The sequence below is a fragment of the Hippichthys cyanospilos genome, chromosome 2, assembly GCF_059441005.1.
Source record: "Hippichthys cyanospilos isolate Australia breed blue-spotted pipefish chromosome 2, RoL_Hcya_1.0, whole genome shotgun sequence".
NCBI classification, from domain to species: Eukaryota; Metazoa; Chordata; class Actinopteri; order Syngnathiformes; family Syngnathidae; genus Hippichthys; species Hippichthys cyanospilos.
This window is the reverse complement of record NC_142370.1, coordinates 14,506,011-14,526,916: the sequence shown is the minus strand read 5'-3', so window position 1 is coordinate 14,526,916 and position 20,906 is coordinate 14,506,011. Positions and strand designations below refer to the sequence as shown.

The 20,906-nt window shown below is 39.9% G+C and overlaps 2 protein-coding genes across 4 annotated transcripts; one reads left to right on the top strand and one right to left on the bottom strand.

Annotated features, from left to right (window-relative positions):
- The first annotated feature begins 453 nt into the window (after nt 1–453).
- Nucleotides 454–15,124, top strand: ddrgk1 (DDRGK domain containing 1). 3 transcript variants are annotated; one of them, XM_088408571.1, is made up of 9 exons: nt 454–611; nt 820–944; nt 12,063–12,215; nt 12,526–12,665; nt 13,293–13,394; nt 13,485–13,607; nt 13,687–13,725; nt 13,815–13,920; nt 14,593–15,124. In XM_088408571.1, exons 2-9 carry the CDS (start codon nt 872–874, stop codon nt 14,751–14,753), a joined length of 897 nt encoding a protein of 298 aa, XP_088264697.1. In that variant the 5' UTR covers nt 454–611; nt 820–871; the 3' UTR covers nt 14,754–15,124. The 3 variants fall into 3 exon arrangements, with proteins under 3 accessions (XP_088264697.1, XP_088264696.1, XP_088264695.1); XM_088408570.1 differs by having other exon boundaries at nt 465–944; XM_088408569.1 differs by lacking the exons at nt 454–611; nt 820–944 and adding an exon at nt 11,292–11,478.
- On the bottom strand, nt 14,956–20,376 carry cars2 (cysteinyl-tRNA synthetase 2, mitochondrial). The gene is made up of 15 exons (XM_088408563.1): nt 19,981–20,376; nt 19,414–19,464; nt 19,224–19,341; nt 19,059–19,130; nt 18,448–18,553; nt 18,303–18,383; nt 17,875–18,004; nt 17,661–17,794; nt 17,513–17,580; nt 17,315–17,381; nt 16,147–16,285; nt 15,919–16,042; nt 15,703–15,801; nt 15,297–15,506; nt 14,956–15,227 (listed from the first exon to the last, which is right to left on the bottom strand). Exons 1-15 carry the CDS (start codon nt 20,175–20,177, stop codon nt 15,138–15,140), a joined length of 1,686 nt encoding a protein of 561 aa, XP_088264689.1. The 5' UTR covers nt 20,178–20,376; the 3' UTR covers nt 14,956–15,137.
- Between the last annotated feature and the right edge of the window lie 530 nt (nt 20,377–20,906).

Genomic DNA, 20,906 nt, shown 5'->3' with positions numbered 1-20,906 from the left:
AAAATAAACGCTTTTTTTCAGCATCTGGCCTACATTTTATCAGGGCGTGCCAACGATTTTACTAATGTATTAAGCCCACTTTGCAATATGTTTAAAGGAATTATCTACGTGTTGAAAGATTTTGCAATATGTTTGAACAACGTTGTCAGTCAAAATGTTTCACACAACATTGGCAGTTCCTCGCTTCTGTACTGGCTACGCTGTGCAAGGATGCCCAAATACACCAATGATTAAAGGGGCCGTAACATGAGGAGTCAATTTTTTGGAGTTTTTTATTACATGTTTCAATGTTGAACACCCTCAAAGTGTTGTTTTCCTTGATTGATGCATTTAAAAGCATTCCTTGCTTATTCTGCACCCGTGAAGATGAAAAAGGTTTGAAGTGCGTTTATGATGTCAAGAGGAAGACAGGAGCAATTCGCAACTCCCCTGCACTTCCCCGCACCACCTGTGCAAGAGAAAATACACACTGACCTTATCCACGTCTTTTAGTTTCAATTTGCTTCCGGAGCTGAGGAGAAGAGATTTTGGACCGAGTCGGCCTCGTAAACAGCAACGTTTTATTTCTTAGCCGCAACGTTTTACTGTAGAAATGTTGAAGTGGCCAAAAAGTGCGTTTGTGAGCACACAGCCGAACAATTAGCGTCAATAGTAAATAGTTAACCCGTGGGAGTAGATATTGTTATGAATACTGGGTTCCTACGCGGACTGATTTGATAGAAAGATTGCGTGTTAGTGAGAGCGTTGTATTGATACTGTTTTGCATTTTAATGTCAGTACAAAACCCCGTTTTTGTTTTTTTTTTACCCCGTATTTAAGCTGTTGGAATGGTTTCCATGAGCTGTGAGCCTTGTGAGGATGAGCACTCAAGATGATGGACGGATGCATATTCCATGGCCCGCCGTCATTGAGCTACGTCGTGAAGGGGGCAAGGCAGCCACACGGTAAGAGGCACGGTCTCTGCTAATGAGGCTTTTTACTTCCTGGATAGAAGTATCGGTACCATAAAACTCACATTTAATCAGAAATTAAATCGCCAATGTGCCAAATGTAATGTTTATGTACATATTACACTGTGGAAAGGATAAAATATTTTGTTGTAGTCCCGATGACAATGTGCGCTCTGTGTTTGCTGACGTCCCTTATTTAGTTATTGTTTTGTCAACATTTTTTCAATGTATTAAATCGACACTATTTCCTCATTATTTCTGATTTTGCTATGCATTAACAAACTGGTTAGGGCAAATGAAAGTATGCTTTTCGTTTCGGAAATAAAGTGGAGTAAAAATAAACATTTCCAGTGAAAACCTACAAACCAAGCAAAACAAAAAACATAGTAGAAACCTTTAATTCAACTAGCAAACAAAACATAAAGTGTGAATGATTTCATTTCAAGTGAAAGTGTGTTGCTGCCCCTTTGGAGGGAATACAAAAAGTATGAAGAAACAGTATCAAGTCACTAAATCAAACCCAGCGTGTATTCACAAGGAGCAGGGCACCTTCACGTTCTTATCTGGAAAGCACGCACTGCCGTGTGCGATGTGTGCGCTGGTGCTCGCATGTGTGAAATCGCTAGGCAATGTGCTTCAGCTGCTTGTTTGAATGTAAACATGGATGTGTAAGACAAGAATGACCTAGCTGGTGGTACCGACCTTTAAATATCACCTCAAGGACAAGAGCGCTTGTCTGGACTGTGGTAATTTTTTTCTTAGATTATATGAATTCGAAAAAGTTATGTTGGCCCAAGAGGTTATTTTATTCCCCGTGTTTTTCAATAGTCCTGTGTTTCAACAGTTCTGGTAGTGGCAGGTCTTCTACTGCGTAATTCGACAAAAACAGATCTTGTTTCAAGGAGCGCGCTATGGAACACCATAATTAGTATAATGTATATCACTTCTCAAACTGGTGCTGAGCTTCAGAGAGCTCGCCAATTCTTTCCAGGTTGCAAATTTAGAACATCAATGCAAAAGGTAAAAGTTGGTAAAAGGTGCATGATTAAGGCATCTGCTAGACTTTGGATTGGATTTGGATTGGATATAGTCAAAACATATTGCCAGAAACCACCCAATGGAACATCATTAACTGTCCCGTGGGGCGTTAGGACACCAAAGTTTTTATTAATGCTGGTAATGTCTGTAATACAGTTTTTGTCTCGCTCTCTTTCCAGGTGCTACCCCGACTCATTAAACCAGTTGTCTGATTAACCCTAATTTTTGTAGTTTCTGTTTTTTCATTTTATTTTTATTCGGTGTGCGCAAACACTAGGCATGGCCAACCATGTTTGAAGACCTCACATGACCAAAGGAGGTTTAAAATCACCTTGACGACTCCTCCCTTTGCCCTTCAAAATAGGACATTTTGGATGCCAGGATGGATGTGAGAAATTAGTGCACACACACAGAGCTAATAAAGATAGTAATATATGTATATTTGAAGTTGTTTATTTACACAATAATAAATGTCGAATTTTCCACCATTACCCGGTGCTCTTGTGAGGGAAATTGGACAAATCCAAAGTCAGTGGAACAAGCAATAATAACCCGCCAACTACCAGCTTTGCTCGGTGTGTGTACAAAACAAACATGCATTTTGTGAGGGTTTGTGTGCAAGCCGGGTGTGTGGGTGGTGTGGGAGGGGAATGAAATCATGTCACATAGGCGCAAGCAAGAATTTTGGTGTGTTTGAGGTCCACACGCCACATGGAAGACAGTCTTTGGTCGTTTATTTTAAATGGACTTTTACAGTATGCGTACTTTGCAGGGAAGTCTGAGTTGTGTTCCTTCAGTGTAGCACCAGGTTGTGCGACAATGTGCAAGGCATTACTGCATTCTACTGAATGTAGAGGCAGTGTAAGTAATGAAAAAGTTGCCAACTAAACTCCGGTAATATTGTTCCCATGGAGCAGAGAGGATTATTTGTAGAGTAATGTTGTAAGGGGTGTTAGTAAGTGTTGCTTTTTCTTGTGTATTAAACATTAAAAACATAATGAAACATACAAAATATTAGGAAAATAATTTAACTCGCTGATGACATTTACTGTAAATTTGACAAACCAGATAAAAGACACTAAATGGTGTATTTAAAAACTAAATATTCAACCAAATCATATTATGCTAGCTTGATGCTAACATACAGTATAATGAGCATCAATGTTACTGAATTTACTGTATAAACCTTCTCCAACAACTGCCATTAACACTATACTGTATATATTTTTATGATTTTTTTTTTTGGTCCATTTTTGTCAATACAACTCACCATCAGAAAAAGCTGTGTTACTCTCTCAGCAAGATAAAACTGTTGCAACATCAGCCTTTCTTATCTTGAATGAAGTGTTCAAAAGATGGGTTTGTGCAAACTCTTCCACCCCCACATAATGACCACATTTGCATGTCTGATGCTCCCCCAACAAGATAAAGTGAGTGTGTAACTTCCCTTCTGTTCAATTTACATAACACAGTTATCCGTTCACAAGTGATTTAGGGTGTTAGCTAAAATCCTTGGTGCCAATCGGCACTCGGTGTTCTTTATAGGTAGTAAAGCCAAACGCTGGACCTTCTCGTGTTAAATGAGTTTACTCAGAATTTTATTAAGTTTGTTTAAAAAAAGTTTAAAGCCTAGGTCTCAAACTCTAGTCCTCCAATCCTGCATGGTTTCTACACCTGATTCAAATGATCATCTTCAAGCTTCTGCAGAGCTTGCTGATGAGCTAATAATTTGAATCAGGTGTGTTTAAGACCGAAGTATCGAAAACATGCTGGATTGTGCCCCTGGGGGACTGGAGTTTGAGACCTATGATTTAAAGCATCTGGGAGGGGTAAATATTTTTTGCACACTAGTTCTAATTTTCCTCACATTATGAGAACAAAAATCAGTTATAGACAAATAAGGTTGTTTGTACATTTGTGAAGTTTTTTTGGTATTTCATTTATTTATTTCGTATATATATATATATATATATATATATATATATATATATATATATATATATATATATATATATATATATATATATAAAAGTGTATATTTGAAAAGGGTTTACAAGTCACACATCACCAAATTATTCACACATGTGTTGAGATGATTGTGTTTCATTTGGGGATACATTTTACGTTTTTTTTATTTTTAAATATGATTAACCTACTAGTTTGTTCACATGATTTGAGTAAAATAAAGAAAACTGGGGCTAGGTCTTGATGTAGACTGTGGTATCCAATGACGATGTTTTTTTCTTTTGTTTTAAATCTTGAGATGTGTTTAATAGTATGTTCCATCATTCATTTACTTAATCAGTGTAAAAATAAGGCAAGCACCATGTTAGAAACATTTCTCAGGATGAGGCAGTGTACTCCATCATTCCAATCTACAACCACAAAAATGAAGAAACCTGAATCTCTTTCACTTGATGTTTCTCAAAGGTGACCATTATTTTCTGTCTAAAACGCAAATTTTTGGTCTGGATGGAATTTCCTTAAAATAGTGGCCAGTGGGTGAAGATGTTTGACTGAGAACCATGCGAGCGCTGGTGAACTGCAAGAAAAAACAAAAAAAGTGGAGAGAAGCCGCAATAAAAACAACACCAAATGTATCGTACCTTTAGAAACATTGCGAACTACGTCTTTAGAGTGATTAAACATTGTTGGTGGGAAGATTTTCTCCAGGCGGAAAACGGAAGGGTGCAGCACATTATGCAAAGGAGAAGTTTGGAAGTGTTGTTTTTGAGAGTGTTCATGATCAGTGGCTGATGTCTGCTGAATCAGAAAGAAGGCGGTGCAGTGAGGAGTCATTTCCTGACTGGCCTTTTTAGATGTCTTCCAACTGCTCTTTGCTCTAATCTAATGAATGTAATTACAAATTATTTCAAAGTCCACAGTTCTCAAAGAGCATTTCCCATTCACTGAGACTTTTTTTTTATGACCTACTGTACATGACTCAATATGTGAGAAGCTATATGCGCAATATCCTATAGAAGTACCTTACCAAGCGATATAGGGACATCCGCTACTAGGGTGTAAAGGAAAGTATGCTTATCACACGCTTTTTGGATCGACCTTGTGAAGGGCATAACATATGGTAATGTCCATTGTCTTTTCGCAAGCCAAGGCCACCACACAATACTGGAGGTCAATAATTGACAGGTTCATTATGGCAAGCTTAAATGTCTACTTTCAAAAAAACTTGGTTAATGTGTAGGTTTTTAAAAGAATGAGTGGCTGTATTTACCTTCTTCAACCATGCGCTAAAACGCGGCAAATGTTCAAACCAAATATTAATGCCGATGGTGTTTTCAGCGATTGATAAAGCACCATATAGAGGGAAAAAGTGATAACGATGATTTGAGGGCGATTGCTCAAAAGCGGTTCTTTCCTCTTTGCTAACGCTACTACAAAAATGGCAGCAAGACATCTTTGTTTGTATCCATGTAAAATATGTCTCCGCATGATCTTGAGTGAAGATCACTTTAAAATTGTCAAACCCGGTCACTCAGCAATGATCAGCTGGGATTATTTGCAGGCCACCTTGAATAGATGAAGTGGAAAAGAAAACAGGTGGACATTTAAAAGTGATTCATGTTTTTTTCTGCATATATTTCACTCTGGGTACCCAAATTTCCTCTAGCATCGCCAAAACCTAATTTTGGGGGGAAACTTGTCTCTAAATTGTCCATGGGGGTGAAAATCCAATCCAATCTGTGACTCTGATGCAAACAAACATCAGTGGAAAAAGATGGGGTGGATGGATGATCATTTTTCACTTCTTTGTGCCCAGTGATGTTAAGTGTTACTGCACGTCCCCTGCTGCAGAACATACAAATGGACATTGGTAAATGTGCATTTGTTAAATGACAGGCTCATAAGCCAAAAAAGTGAACTTTCACCTAGGTCACCTAGCAACTGAAGTGTTGCCGTGTGTTGTATACCCTTGGGCAAGATACTTTACCCACCTTGCCTCCAGTGGTTGGCCAAAATCAAGTTATTGCGTAGGCACAATGTGGCAGCCAGGCCTCAGTCAGCCGGCTGTGGCTGCACAATGTAGTTTAACGCCACTGGTGTAGGAATGCATGAGTGTATTAATAATGCATCTTTGAGTATCTAATAAAACACTGTTTTAAAACGATACCGTATCATTATTATTCAACAGTGGTGGAATTATATTCGATAGAGACCTACTCTACTTGGTCAAGCTCAATCTAATACCATCCTATAATAGATATAGTATACCTAAACCTGTATCCTTGTTAACATGAACAAAAAGACTAAGGGTTACAGCTTAGTCTAAAACAGAAAAAAAATAACCAAGTGCATCAAAGTGACTGGAAGAAAAAGGTGAAAATTATTATTTAATTGCAATTACACTTCACATGACAAAAACAAAGGCCTTTTCCCTGAGGTCGTCCGCGCCCCGCTGGCATCATCTGGGGGGTGGGGGGCACACCACTATTCGAGAAGCACTGGGTTAAAGCAGCAATCCCATATATAAGTTACTGTGTGTTCTATGAAGGCCGTGGAAGGATCAGATTAATTTGGCAGCACGTTGGGGCTGAAATTCGACTGGTCATAAAAGTCTTAACACCCACATATAGTGGTGCCTAAGTTGTAGTAAAATGTATTGTGTATAATGTAGAATGTATGTACAGTATGTGTGTGGTAAATGGTCAGAAGAAGTGCCAAACATACTACAGCACATAAGGATTTAATGAAGTTGAACAAGGCAACCAATAAGTGGAGGTTTCTGTCCATCTTGCTCCATGCTTCCCCAAATTGGCATTTGGTCAAAACTCCACCCTTTCAATTTGAAACAATGAATCAATATTAAAAGTTGATGTAATAGTTAATATTAACAAGCTGATGTCCTTAGCGCAATAAACACCGCCTCCATTAAACATTCATTGTTCTTCCCTTCGTGTTGCTTGCGAGTTACTGGAACTCCTTGAATCTTGACTGGCTAACAACCCTCCTGGGGTTGAAACGGACGCTCTTGCGAAACATTTGGTTACAAATTAATCCGCATCTCACTCACATTTAGCAGCCACTTACACCAGTCCAAAGTTTAGCCCTCAATCCTTCCAATAATTCATGTGATGGTTAATATTTGAGAGAGCTAGATGAGAGAAGCCACTGAAATATACTCCAGCACTTTTGAACTGGACACACGCTGAGTGTTACACAGTTCCATAAGAGAGGTTATGAAACTTTGAAAGAGGAAGAAAGAGGAAACAACCTTCTGAAGGAAACAGTTCAGCATTTTGGAAACCACTTGGACTGTTGGCAGTGTTGTCACAACTCTGTTATGACTTTGGAAACATACACATACACATTGCCTCGTGTGAAAAAGACTGTGAATGAGTCCGGAGATTCGTTTCTAAATACATTTTGACATGTTTGACGATGATTGCTGATAACATTAAAAAAAATGTGGTGATATAGCACCCGACTAAGGCTTCCCGATTTTTTTGGAGGGGTGTGTGTGTGACTAAAATAGTGCCCGGTGACACACTTGGGTGTCAGGCATGAGTTGCTCCTCCCCCAATATAGAAAAAGAGGACCGCCTTCCTTCACGATTACCCAATTTTTGTTACAAGGCCTCTTTCTACCACTGCAGCAATCAGTCAACACACCTGGGCCTACATCGCAAAATGCATCGGCTAATGCAACGGATACTTGAACCAAATTCAATATATTTGAACAATTCAAGCATACAGTGTCTACTGAATTTGTTAAACAATCCTGCAATGTTGCACCTTTCCTTACATAAATAATCTTCTGTGTTGCACCATTAGTCTAAACACGACAATCTGATTAATACAGCATTTGTTTAATATGAACAAAACAAAGCAAAATTCACCAGTTTTTCATCCATCTCAAAGGGCGGCCATTTTGTCACTGGCTTTTTGCCCGGCTATGACATCACAGTTGCTCCGGTGAGAACCAATCACGGCACACCTCTTTTCTGAGTTAAGTCATGTGACATTTGCAAGCTGGAAAATGAATGGCAGCAACTTTGCTGTCATTTTCAGTCAACAGCATGGGAAAAAATGGCCACCCCTTAAGTTGGATACAAACAATATTATACAAAACGCTGATATTAGACTAGTGGGGCTGTATAGAACATAGTCATGGCAAGAAATTCTTAGGGTTGAGCTCCCCTTTAAGAACAGAGACAATATCATCATTTTTCATGACTTCGAAGCCTCATTTTATTTATTTTTCATTATTGAGGAGTTTTTTTTAGTCTTTTAAACTTGGCGGGATTGTTAAGAAACACTTAACTGTGTTGTTTAATTTAAAAGATATTTACTGTCATTCTATAGAGACTTTAAAGGCACAGTATACTCATTCAGCCCATTTAACATTTAATATTGCGTGTCTAATTAGCTATTTTTAGCTGTAAAAATTATATTGTGACTAATTAATTTAGGGCTCAGAGAACAATCAATCACGGTTGGTTTGTAAAAGTCACAAGACCAAAACATGAAAACAGTCTTTGCCTGAGCCCTGGCCACTTGTGATGTTATTTTCAGTCGACAAAAAGTAGCAAAACGTCTTTTTAATGGTATTATTTGTATATGAAAAAAAAATCTAGTTATCAAATTCGTTGTAGACAAAAAAAAGACTTTTACTGCTGAAAATGGCTAAGTAAGCCCCTTTGAAGTGAATTATTTGAAGAGGTTTTTCCTCAGTTAAAAAAAAAAAAAATACCAAGTTGTCTGATAGGGTAACTTGAATGAATTAAAATATATATAGCTCAAAAACAAATGTCCACTAGAGTGGACACAAATAGATTGGGTCTCAGGAGGCCATGTCAATGAACAGAATCTCTCTCTTGTTCTATGATCCAATGTGACGTAATAACACCTGTGGAAAGATAAAATAGCAAAGGACAATGGAGGCCCAATGCCCTTATTGCTCAAGGTCATTTGGTCCCCGTGAGCATGGCAATATAAGTCCCACAACCATTAACAGGTTGTTGGACCGATGCGGGGATATTTTGCTGTAAATCAAGCTCGTGTCTCATACACTGAGTCTGAGAAAAAAGCTTGGATGGAGGTCAAAGGCTTCAATTGTGACGACAACTTTCATATTGTGGCCATGGCTCATGAGCCAATTGCATTCAAGTGTCAACAAAGTGTGCGTGTGTGTCTTTTGAATGCTCTGACTTCTCTGCCCTTCAGCAGTCGTCTTGACCTCTAAACCATGTGGCGGCCATCGCTTAGACAGCGTAGAATTCAACCAGCCTTCAGTTTATTATTATTATTTTTTTTACTTTTATACAAACACATTCCAGTTGATGTACCAGGTAAAATTGTTGCTAATAGTTCAGTCACTAGAATGGAGAGAATTGTTTTCTATGTTGATACTGAAAATTCCCTTTTTATGTTTTTCTTCCACGATAAATTCCCAAACAAATAGCATTGCTTCGCAGAGGTGGCTGCATTGACGCAACGTCGGCAATGATCACGCGTATAAATGATGCAAGTTGTTCAACTTGAGTTGGAAAGAGGAATCACCTTGCCCTTGCAGGAGCACTGCGCCAACTACTTCCTGTCTTTCCTCAGTGTCCAACCCCTCTTGCTCACGACTACTTCCTGCTTCCATCCGCATGACCTTGTGCTCGTTGCCCCACCTGCAATCGTCTTTTGATGTGAGCCGAGGCCCTCAATAACCTCTGCGGCAGACATCGGTCATGTTCTCGCATGACTACAGCTTCCTTTTTTTGCAATTACTGTACAGTGCCCGCACCACCCCCTCAAAGAAGCGCTGCAATAAACTCCGCCTCCTTCGTAGATCACCTGAGTGGTGAACCAGGAAATAGAGACGCTGCGGCAAGTGCAACGTCCTTCAAGGGATCTCCTTCAACAGAAGTCCGATTTTTTGCAGGCTCATTGTTACAACCTTATGCCCGTCACACACACATACACACACTCACACAGTCTTTGTCAGCATGTCTGGTGAAACGTGTTATCATTGACAACAAACTAAGTGCGCATACGAGAAAGAATGTAAGGACAGGACAGATAGGGAGAGAGGGAGAGAAAGGGAAAGCGAGAGAGGACAGAGTGTCTCAGATTGCAGGAATTTCTTGCTTCCAAAGCAGAATGTGTCCTCCAGATGTCACCAGTGATGGAAAAGTACCGTCCCACCCAAAGGAGCCTCTCCTTCGGCTGGGGATTAAGCTATTTCTTTGGCTTTCTCTCTCCCTCAGAGCGAGGGTCAACCTAATTGAAAAAACGTGTACAAAAAGTTTCAGAACAGAATTTTCCATCATGCAATTGATACAGTGTGATACAAATCATTGAATTGCCATTCACACAATGAATACTGAGCATTGTTGTTTTTATAAAGGCAAGCTGCTGTGATGGAGCTCATTACATGTGACTGCAGCAGTAAAAAGAAGGACAGAATAGATGTAGTCCAATGTAATCCCTTCACAGTGGGAATTAACTAGACTAGTTGTTCTCAAATGGGGGGGGGGGGGGGGGGCATTTAGGCACTTCAGGTGGTACGTAGATTTGACCAGGTTTCTGAAGGTATCATTAAATTTAATTGGATGCATTTTAAGGCTGTGACGGGAACAGCATATTTTTCTTTTCAAATTAAGAGCAAATGAATTGGAACATGAACTAATTTGCTGGCTGAACTGGCTGAATTTGCTGAAAAATATGCTTAATTTGCTGAAGAAAGCACACCTAGAGATACCACTACAAATGTAATTCCAAAGTTTGATAAAGCCAACACATATAGCATAACATATAGCATATATGGCATATATAGCATTTTTTTCATCCATCCATCCATCATCTTAGTCGCTTATCCTGTATGGAGTACTTGGTTCGAAAATATTTCACAGGGGGTATATCATTCAAAGAGGTTTAGCATCACTGATATAACATAAATGGCACCAACTACGAGACGGGCAAGGGTCATCAAAAGGTCATGTGCAAACTTGAGCCAACAAAATAAATATCATTCTTTTTTTTTTGCCTACTTTATTATTTGCTCTATTGTGTGGAGTGTAAGTCTGCTGGGGGAATGAACAGAATAAGATTTTCATTGTGCAGTGTTACTATGGATACAAAAATTAATCTTGAATATAGATAAACAGTGGTACTGACTCATACAAAGATAAAGCGAGATCTCACAGTAGTACGTACTCGTTTTTTATATTTCTTTCTACCGTTTCCACCATGCCCATGCACAATTTCACAATGTTCATACGCCATACCAATAGAGGGTAGTAAAGAACTCTGACTTGCTCGAATGAGCAACAGAATAACGACAGCGAAGAAGAAGCGTCCCTTCATTTGTTGACGTATAGAAAGTCTCACGATGGCCGCCAAGCATTCTTATTAATCACACGTGTGCAAGCTACGCGTTAAGTTGACGTGAAACATGGACATCGTATTGTACCTGATAGCTGCGGCTATCCTCTCTGTGCTGCTGTTTGTTGCTTTGAGGCTGCGGAAAATAACAGAGGAAGGTAAATCGGAGTTAGACGACGAGCTAACCGTTAGCATAAAGTTGAAGTTGCTGCACGAGATTTTTTTTTGACGTTTTACTGCTAAACCTTCAACACTCGCAACAGTCGTGGCTGGGACTCGTCTACCTTTCATCGAACATTTATGTTGCGACCTCAGTTAGGGCACGCCATGCATGTTTTGTAGGCTACGTCAGCAGCAGAACTGCGTGTACACTCTACCAAAGTAAAACTACAAATACTTGTGTAATATGCAGGCAATACGATGGTAAAAATGGAAGTGCTGCCTCACCTCCTATACATGAACAAAAGTATTAAATGAAAAACAAAAGCCGATGCTTTTCCTGTTTACCCGTATTTATTGCTAATACCAGCAAACACTTTTCTTAAATAATGCCTTAATTATCTTAAATTTATTGGCATCACCATCATCGTTTAAGTTTAATCAACACCGTGTAAAACTAAAACTACAGCCTAATTTTGTCTTTTTTGATTTTTGTAGCAGTTCTATATCACGATGGCATCAAGAAAATGTTTAAGAATCAACGTACATTTTTTTAACCTTTGTGGATAAACTTTATGCACAGCTGACAGAGAGCATGAGCAAGCTGTTGTCCGAGCAGTGGGTGTCCGTCCACGCCCTGCTGTGGAGGAGCGAGGAGCTGGCATGCCGCGGAGGAGGAGAAATCTTGCAGGGGCGATGGCCAACAGAAGACCACAGAGAGAAGCAGTTGAACTGGGTAAAGAGACTTTGAAATGCATTCAAACTTACAGAAGTACAATTCAGAATTGTTGTTGCAATTCTTTGTTTTGTCAAAAGTGCAGTGATTTTTTTTGTTTGTTTGTTTGTTTAGTCAAGCTTTGTCTAATTACCAAACATAAACATATGTTTTTTCTGTGCTACCAGCCTAGCCCTTTACAAACCTTGCAGAAAATTATTTTTGGTTTTTATTGATTTGTTTTTTCCTCATTTATTTGACTTGATATTTCCATCCAAAAACAAAAAAGGTAAATGGGGACGAGGACCAAAACTTTGTAAAATGTTGGTAGTTTCAGGAGAAGAGCAAGAGCAGCAGCAGGATTCAGAAGAGGATGAGGCAGAACAACAGAGCTTCCAGCCAACTGCAAAAATTGGAGCCAAGAAGCAAAGGAAGCTGGAGGAGAAACAGGCCAAGAAAGCCCAGCGAGAGGTGAGAGGCCGAGAATATAGTGAGCAGCCACCAATCCACCTGTGTTTATTTTTTTGTTTAGTTTTTTTAAATGTGAAGCCCTTATCTACACAGTTTGCTGAAAAACTCACTGTTCATGGTTTGGCAAAATCTTTGATCTGAGGGAAGTTTAGTTTGGGTTGTTACCGAGAGTCTTTCTGCCATGCAAGTCTATGAACCCATTCGTTGTCAGCTGTTTTCAAAGAAGGTTTCTCATATCGTCAGTTATTTCAGAAAACTTTGACCTGTCTTTAAGGATCCACAGAAGATAAATGAATATAACATATGTGACAACAAAAGTACCAAACATACCAAAAGAAAGCATAGACACTCAGCTGTTTCTTTTCTTTACTAATCAGTCAAACATGAGTTGTTTTCAATAAAAATGCTGGTTTCAGACGCACCTAGCTTGATAATGAAGAGAAGAATACCAATCAGAACCGTGACACTAATAGTTTTTGCTTTTATTACACCTCAAAATAGAAATCATAATAATAAAACAATATAAGCAAGACTGGGCTTTTGATGACACAAAAAAGTATCGCTATACAACCAAGAATGTGTGAGCGGCATTCACTCAATTCATTTTTGTTTTTTTACAACTCTCAGGCTGAGTTAGAGGAGCGTGAAGAAAGGAAGAGGATGCAGGAACTCCGTGAGCAGGAGAGACGACAGGAGGAAGAAAAAGAACGCCTACTGGAAAAGAAACAGGTCGGTTTTTTCCCCATCCAAATCCATTTTTCTCCCTTCATCTGGCTACGTGAGATGACATAGCATAACTGTCGATTGGTCTTTGGTCAGGAAGAGGACGAGCGCAGAGCCAAAGAGGAGCAGGAGAAACGCGAGGAGGAGGAGTACCTCAAACTCAAAGCTTCCTTTGTTGTAGAAGACCAGGGCGAGGAGGAGCTGCTCACTGAAGACCAGGTCAGGTCACTTCAGATATGACCTCATACTCAACATGGTTATTCAAATAATGAGCACGTGATTTGGTTTTGCCTTTTAGTCGCGCAGCCTACTCCAAGAATTCATCGATTACATACAGGTGATGTGGCACACTTCCGTTTTTTTTTTTTTCTTACGGAAAATCAACCTTTGTGTTTGTGTTAAAAGCCTTCTGTCTGTGGTCACCAGAGCTCTAAAGTTGTTCTACTGGAGGACTTGGCCTCTCATTTTGGAATGAGAACGAAGGATGCTATTGCCAGACTGCAGGACCTGCTAGCGGAAGGCTCCCTCACAGGTTCGTGTCAAGCAAATCATACATAATATGTTTAGAAATCCACTGTGGAGACTATCACTGAGCGATTTCGGGGGAAAAAAAATTGCGATTAATTCGCAATTTTTTTTCGGTCTACCAATTCAATACTGACATTTTAAAAGGTTGTCTTGTATCCACATATTTAAATGTTGTTGAAAGAGAAAACGGGGCAGGGAACCTACATGTTTTACAACAATATGTTCTATACAACCAAACGAGTCGATTGATAATTGTGTTTGTGGAATACGAACTATGCAGAAAAATCTATTTGCTCAGGTAACGAACGACCAATCGCAGCTCAACTAGCGAATGTCAAGCAGGTACAGCTCCCCTGCTTTCGGAGTTCAGTCATGTGACATTTTGGTTGCTACCTGAGCCCTGAGCAACTCTGTCTTTTTCAATCGACAGCAGGTGGCAAAATGGCCACTTCCCAAGATGGGGGGGAAAAAATGTGTGGGTTCTACTGCTTAAGTTATATTCCCTGAACACAATATTAGCCGGGTCACCAAAATAAATCTAGTGGCTGCATAGAGAACATATTATGATTAAGAACATTTTTGGGCCAACCTCCTCTTTAACGACAAATAAGGTTTAGCAGAATTTAGCTAGTTAAATATTGTATATTCATTACATTTTTTTTTTCTTCCCCCCCAGGGGTCATTGATGATCGGGGGAAGTTTATCTCCATCACTCAAGCAGAAATGGATGCAGTGGCTCAGTTCATTAAACAAAGAGGTCGAATTTCTATCGCAGAGTTGGCCCAGGCCAGTAATTCTCTGATCAGTTTGAAACCAGAAAACCGCAACACTGCCTAACGGACATGACGAAACTTGCTGCTGAATATTCGTACGAATATTCACACACGCGGACTTTATCGGACAACTTTAAACAGCAAATTAAATTGTGGCGCCTATACCAAAGTCTCCAATTTCTAACTCTCACGGGATGGACCTCGCAGCCCAAAACATCTCCAGATCCTACAAACCAACCCTCAAAAAAACGGAGTCCCACTCACTATGCTGTGCGCTCACCTGGAGTGCCAAGTGAAATCTGAGAAAATTATTTATTGATGACAAATAATGTGTCCGTGTATGCTGGCAATGTATGTATAGTGACAGGTAAAACAATTAGAGCATACAACTAAAAAAAGATGACATTATTAAAAAAATCTTTCTTAAATCACAAATTCTCTCATTCATTCATGAAGTGTTTTCTGACTGCTGGGTTTGATCCTCTCTGATTTCTGACGCTCTTCTGACTAGCTCCCACGTGGAGGTAGCTCCTCGATCCTGAAACCCCAAAACCGCAATGTCAGTCTGACATGCCACCATACAAACTTCTAATACTCAGTTCCTCACTTTGATAAGCACGCCAAGAGGTGCCAGGTTCTGTCTCAGATCGTCACTTGCTTTGAGGAGCGGGATTCTGTCAGGATAAAGTGCTTCTTGGTGCTTCCCGGGAGCTGGTGACTGACGGGTGAGCGCGAATGCTCGGACTTGACTTCGGAATTGAGTCAGCTCCTCGACAACAGACTGGAGGTCTCCCGACTGACTTGTTGCCGCCGCCTCCTGCATATAGAAAAAAAACAAAACAACAAAGAAAAACCATTTGTACTTAGTCTTTACCGCGCGGTTTCTCCAGACAAGGCAGTGTATGAATTGACTAATTCACTGCCGGATGGCATCGAATGGGTTAACCCTTTAGGCGCCAGAGCTAACAGAGTATAAATTAATTGCTACTTGTAGGTTCCACATGCATCCCGACCTTGTTGTGAAACGGATCAATCCCAAAGACGTTCAAGATATCCTTCATGTAGGACATCATGGCTCCAAACACTGCCGGACTTCTGGTCACTCCAGCAGCCTGATCCCGACAACACAGTCAAAATGTCACTCAAATAAGCCGATCTGCTGTGATGTGAGAACATTAAATGGAGCAAAGGACTACGCTGGAAAAAAATTAAAAGCCTGGGCTCGTCACCGTGGAAACAGGCTGCAGCTGGCAGTTTCCCTGGTAAACTAAATCCATGATGGCATTCGTGGCTCGCGGGGTGTCAAAGTCATCAGCCAGCGCAGTCATCACACTTGCTTTTGTCTGAGCCAACCTGGTGATTTAAAAGCAGGGTACAGAAATGATGTTCCGGCATTCATTAGCACGTTGGAAGCCCTTTCGCAGGCTGAAAAGAACCCAAAGTGGGTTCGATCAAACCTCTCCCAAAGTAACGCTTCGTGCACCGGCAAACACTGCAGTTGACCCTTTATGTAGGCCTGAGCTTCATTATAGTAGGTAGCGATGCTTGCCAATGAGAGCCGAGCCTCCGACATGCTCCTGTCACTGTACTCTATTCCTGCAGAGACATCGAAGACCTGTCACTAAGAACAGCTGTGCGCAAAAAAATGGGTTTTAGTCACAGTAGTAACTATTACCTTAATTTCGGCCATTGATTTTTTTTATGTGAAACATAAAACAGTCTGGTTGGATTGGCCACATTCACTTGAGTATGATAGAACAATTTTGAAACTGATGGCTTTTTCAAACGTTGACATTTTTTGCGTTGGGAAAAAAAAAACTTTTTTGTGGAATTGCGCCTCTGAAAAACTGGTCCAAAAATGCCTTCAAATTTGAACGAAAGCATGAAATATAGGGGTGTCCAGATCATGTGATTGAACATCAGACATATAATTTTCAGACGATCAGATTAGGGAGAAAAAGATTGGGCTAAATTGAAAAGAGAAAACTTAATAAAAAAAAGGCTTAAAGTGCTACAAATGGACAAAATAATCTAGAGGTACATGAATTTGACTAAAAGAAAAACTAGTATAACTTGCACTACGCACACAAAACAGGAGTTAACATGAAGCTAACTAACATCAGGTAACCCAACTAACAACCACAAGACGGAAACGGGAAGGGATAACAGTACAGTTAGTGTATAACAGGCACGTCCAAACCCGGTCCTCGAGAGCCACCTATCCTGCATGTTTTTGACGTTCAGTCATCCGAGGCAGCTGATTCAAATGATCAGGTTTGTTGTCAGGCTTCCGCTGATGAGCTGATCATTTGAATCAGGTGCGATAGGAGGACAGAAACCTCTAAAACATGCCGGATAAGCGGCCCTGGAGGACTGAGTTAGGATATGCCTGGTGTATAAGGTTTAATACCTTAATATTTAAGTAAATATGTGTACTGCAGTAGGTCGACGTCCAATGAGTGCCTGTGGCATCTGCATTTAGTTAACTTGCGCCTTTGGCTTGCAGGGAAACTTTACAGCGCGGCTCTTTGCAGAATAGCGCTTTTTGTTGAATTAAAAAAAAAAAAAAGGGTGCAAAAAATGAAGCACTAAGTACGTACTGCTAACACTGTATTTTGTCATTACCTGATCTGTATTTGGTCAAGAGGCAGAACATACGGAACTCATCGGCGGAGTGAGACCGCAGGAAATCCTGATCAATACGTGGAAAGAAAAAAAAACACCCAATGCATTATTAAGTTGCATCTCTCAGCATTCACAAAATCAAAATGCACAAAATCCGAGGATATTTGCAGTTCTCAATTCATATGATTCTTTAGTTACCTTAATGGTGATGTAGTTTTTCAAAGATTTCGACATTTTCTCGACACTGCCTTTGAGGTGTAAATGTCCTAAAGACAAATAAATTAGAACAATATTATAACTAATGTGTATTTTGACTTTCTGGTTGATTTGTGAGTGCATGACTCACCTGAGTGCAGGAAGTAATTGGCCCATTGGTCACATTGATGATAAGCTTCACTCTGTGCCACCTCATTCTCATGGTGAGGGAAGGCCAGGTCCACGCCACCCGAGTGGATATCCAGCTGACTTCCAAATATTGAGCTGAAACCCGCCGCAGAGGCCACATCACACAGGCGACGAAATATTGCGTGAAACCAAACGGCCACGTTAGAGGTGCAAACCTTGCGATGGTGGAACACTCGATATGCCACCCTGGTCTTCCTGGGCCCCAAGGGGATTCCCAGTGGGGTTCTTGAGGTTTTGATCGTTTCCACAGAGCAAAATCCCTCACATCTTTTTTACTGGTGCTACCTGGAACAACAAACACAATTTCCAAGACAAATGTAATTATCATTTGAAACCCACGTCAAGATTTTCTTCAATTTGATGTTATTGATAATTCCAGTTGATGGTGAATTAACCTCCAGCTTTCTGGCATTCAAAAACCCTCCATCAAATCAGAAAAAAAATGAATTCCGTTTTACTAAGCTATGGTAACCCGTTTTGATAGCATAAAATGGGGAGACAACACTGGCTACGTTTTGTTCTTTCGCTGCATTTTTGAACAACTTTGTTTAGATTTTTTTTAAAAATCCTACCCACTTCTTACCTCCTCCTTCTTGAGAATCTCCAGCTCCCCCAAACTTGCCATATCGATCCCCAATAGACTGGATATCAAAGTACACGTCACCTGCAAGTCACATGAGTTTGTGGATTTTGATGTGGGAGGATCAAAATACGTCCCAAATCCTCACCTTCTTTTGTGCCATAGGCATTTCCATTCTCGATGATCCTTTGAATGAAGGCCACGATTTGCGGAACGTTTTCGGTGACTCTTAAATACGCTGCGGGAGGTATCACCTAGATTTAAAAAAAACACACACACATTCATATTTTGATACAATCCAAACTCCTTTGCTAACATTATCAATTTACATCACATTCTATCACGTTACTGCTTTATTTTTTAAATTATGTAATATTTTTTACAGAGCAGAACCCTGAACAGTGCCATTTTTTTAAAATGTGTTTTGGAATGTTTTCTATGTGCTGGAATTGACATTTCCATTTGTTTGATGAACTGTCGTGGAATTTTTAGGCTTTTGGCAAGATCAGTAAAATAGTATGGAAAACAAATTGTCTTTTGGGGGTTTCTTTATACTTGAAGCTTCATAGACAAGTCTTAACAGAGGAGCCAAGGACAAGACAATGATTTATGTCCGTGATGAACTCGCATCTATCCAGCTACGCAAATAGTTCTCAAGTATGTTAAGTCTTTTTTAAACAAAGCGCACTAACACTGGCTGAATACTTATGTTGCACAACAAAACCCTTTGACATTATTGACACACTTATTGGCGCACACCTTCAATGACATCATATCCTTCTTAAATTCCTCTTCATACATTCTGGCTACCATGGTGGGTGAGATTTTCTCCTAGAAATAGAATGAATAGGTTTTCTTAAACATTAATATTCACTGACAACAATGCTCATATATTTATAGACATTGTTGCAACGGGTATCTCACCTGCAAACCTCTTTGGATGATTTTGTCATCAATGTCTGTGATGACCATGGCATGGATGACTGTGATGCCAAACAACCTGGACAAAATTCTCTGCAGCATATCAAACCTGACGTATGAACTTGAGAAGAAGCAATAGGCACATTTTTATTAGACTGAAAATAGGTTCATATTACCGTGTGATCATTATTACCATGCATGGCCCAAGTGGGCGTGGTCATACACGGTGGGCCCACAGCTGTACCTGAAGCACAAAACCAAGCGAGCATTATGAGAGCTAAGCAGCACATTGCTATAAATTCAAGGCGTTTACCAGGATGTAATTCAAAATTTAAATGCGATTTGGAACACATCGTCGTTTTTTTGTTTTAATACGCTCAACAGATTCCCTCTGAGGACCGGGATCAAATTGTTTTGGAGTTTTCCTTAGAACGGTGTTTATATTTTATTTGACTATTGTATTAAAAATATCTCTTGATTTTAAACGGCGGCTGTGTTTTGGTGTTTTTATGTGAATTATATTTGATCAGATTCTCTTTATGTGCCCTATGATTGGCAGGCGTCTGGTGAACAGTCCACTATCTGTGAGAATGGATGGACGGGTTTACACCAAACACTTTTGGGCGATAAATATGAAACAAATCCGTAGATGAGTGTGATTCAATGTGCTGCGTATTCTTCTAGGGTGAAAATCGCGAAAGTCGGGGCCGTCGTAAAGCGAGGAACCCATGTCACGTTATCATTTGAATGTGTTCAGTACCAAGTGGCTACCCCCTCTCGAGCCAGTATCAGAGGCTCTTTCTTTTTGGTGAGGCTGTTGAAAGTCTTTAAAGCAGTCTCAAATCCGGTGGGCAAGACCCATTTCTTCTCGTTTCTGCAGCACGATCCACGGATTTTTGCTCCATCATTGAGTCCTTTGGTTCGCCGTAGAAATGACTTGACTGTGTTTCTCCACATGATATGACCTCGCCTCGGAAATAAGCAAGGGTACTTCTCGGATCTTAAATAGAACACACGGTATGAGGCTTAAGATTATTCCGACCACATCATTTAAACGCAAACAATAAAAGAATGGAACAAAATGAAATGCACACGCTTAAGCAATACACGAGACTGACAAGTAGCCTTTCAGTTTCATATACCCAATATTTACATAGATGCCGCTTGAAAGTCGAATAGTGCGTCAATTTAGCCACCACATTGAATGTGGAAAAGGGAACCGGAGACGTTCATTTGCTGTTTGGAGATGTATTCATATAGCATATCCTGTAAATTAAGTAACAGACAAAAACGGTGGCTTTCATTGCCACAGTACACAAAGCATTCGCCGTATATCACTTGGAGCCAACAATATCAAACAGTTCTACTGAAAAACGCCATAAATGGGGACTATTTAGTTTTCTCCGAAACTGTTGCATCACCGACCTGATTCACGTACTGGCACGATACAGCTACCCTTATTTTCGCATCTCAATCAAATTTTAAAGTGCGGTTGGCTTAATTTCTATTTCCTTGATTTTCAATGTTGTGTTATCATTCATGGTGTTTACATATAATGTCAAAATTGAAAGTGTGTTTTTAAATTTATACAGCAAAAGTAACACGTTGGTGGGGGGAAAACAATGTATGTACACATACCTAAAAAGAGAACACAAATGCTATTAAATACGTTATCATTGTTTCCAA

What these genes read in the sequence shown, in the direction of transcription:
- ddrgk1 (XM_088408569.1), top strand. Translation starts at nt 11,391, where the DNA reads ATGGACATCGTATTGTACCTGATAGCTGCGGCTATCCTCTCTGTGCTG. An exon ending in GAGAGAAGCAGTTGAACTGG is followed by an intron (nt 12,216 to 12,525) that starts GTAAAGAGACTT and finishes AAATGTTGGTAG; the next exon opens with TTTCAGGAGAAGAGCAAGAG. An exon ending in AATTCATCGATTACATACAG is followed by an intron (nt 13,726 to 13,814) that starts GTGATGTGGCAC and finishes TGTGGTCACCAG; the next exon opens with AGCTCTAAAGTTGTTCTACT.
- cars2 (XM_088408563.1), bottom strand. Translation starts at nt 20,177, where the DNA reads ATGTGGAGAAACACAGTCAAGTCATTTCTACGGCGAACCAAAGGACTC. An exon ending in AGATTCTCAAGAAGGAGGAG is followed by an intron (nt 18,005 to 18,302) that starts GTAAGAAGTGGG and finishes TTGTTGTTCCAG; the next exon opens with GTAGCACCAGTAAAAAAGAT. An exon ending in GAGTGTTCCACCATCGCAAG is followed by an intron (nt 17,795 to 17,874) that starts GTTTGCACCTCT and finishes GGCGGGTTTCAG; the next exon opens with CTCAATATTTGGAAGTCAGC.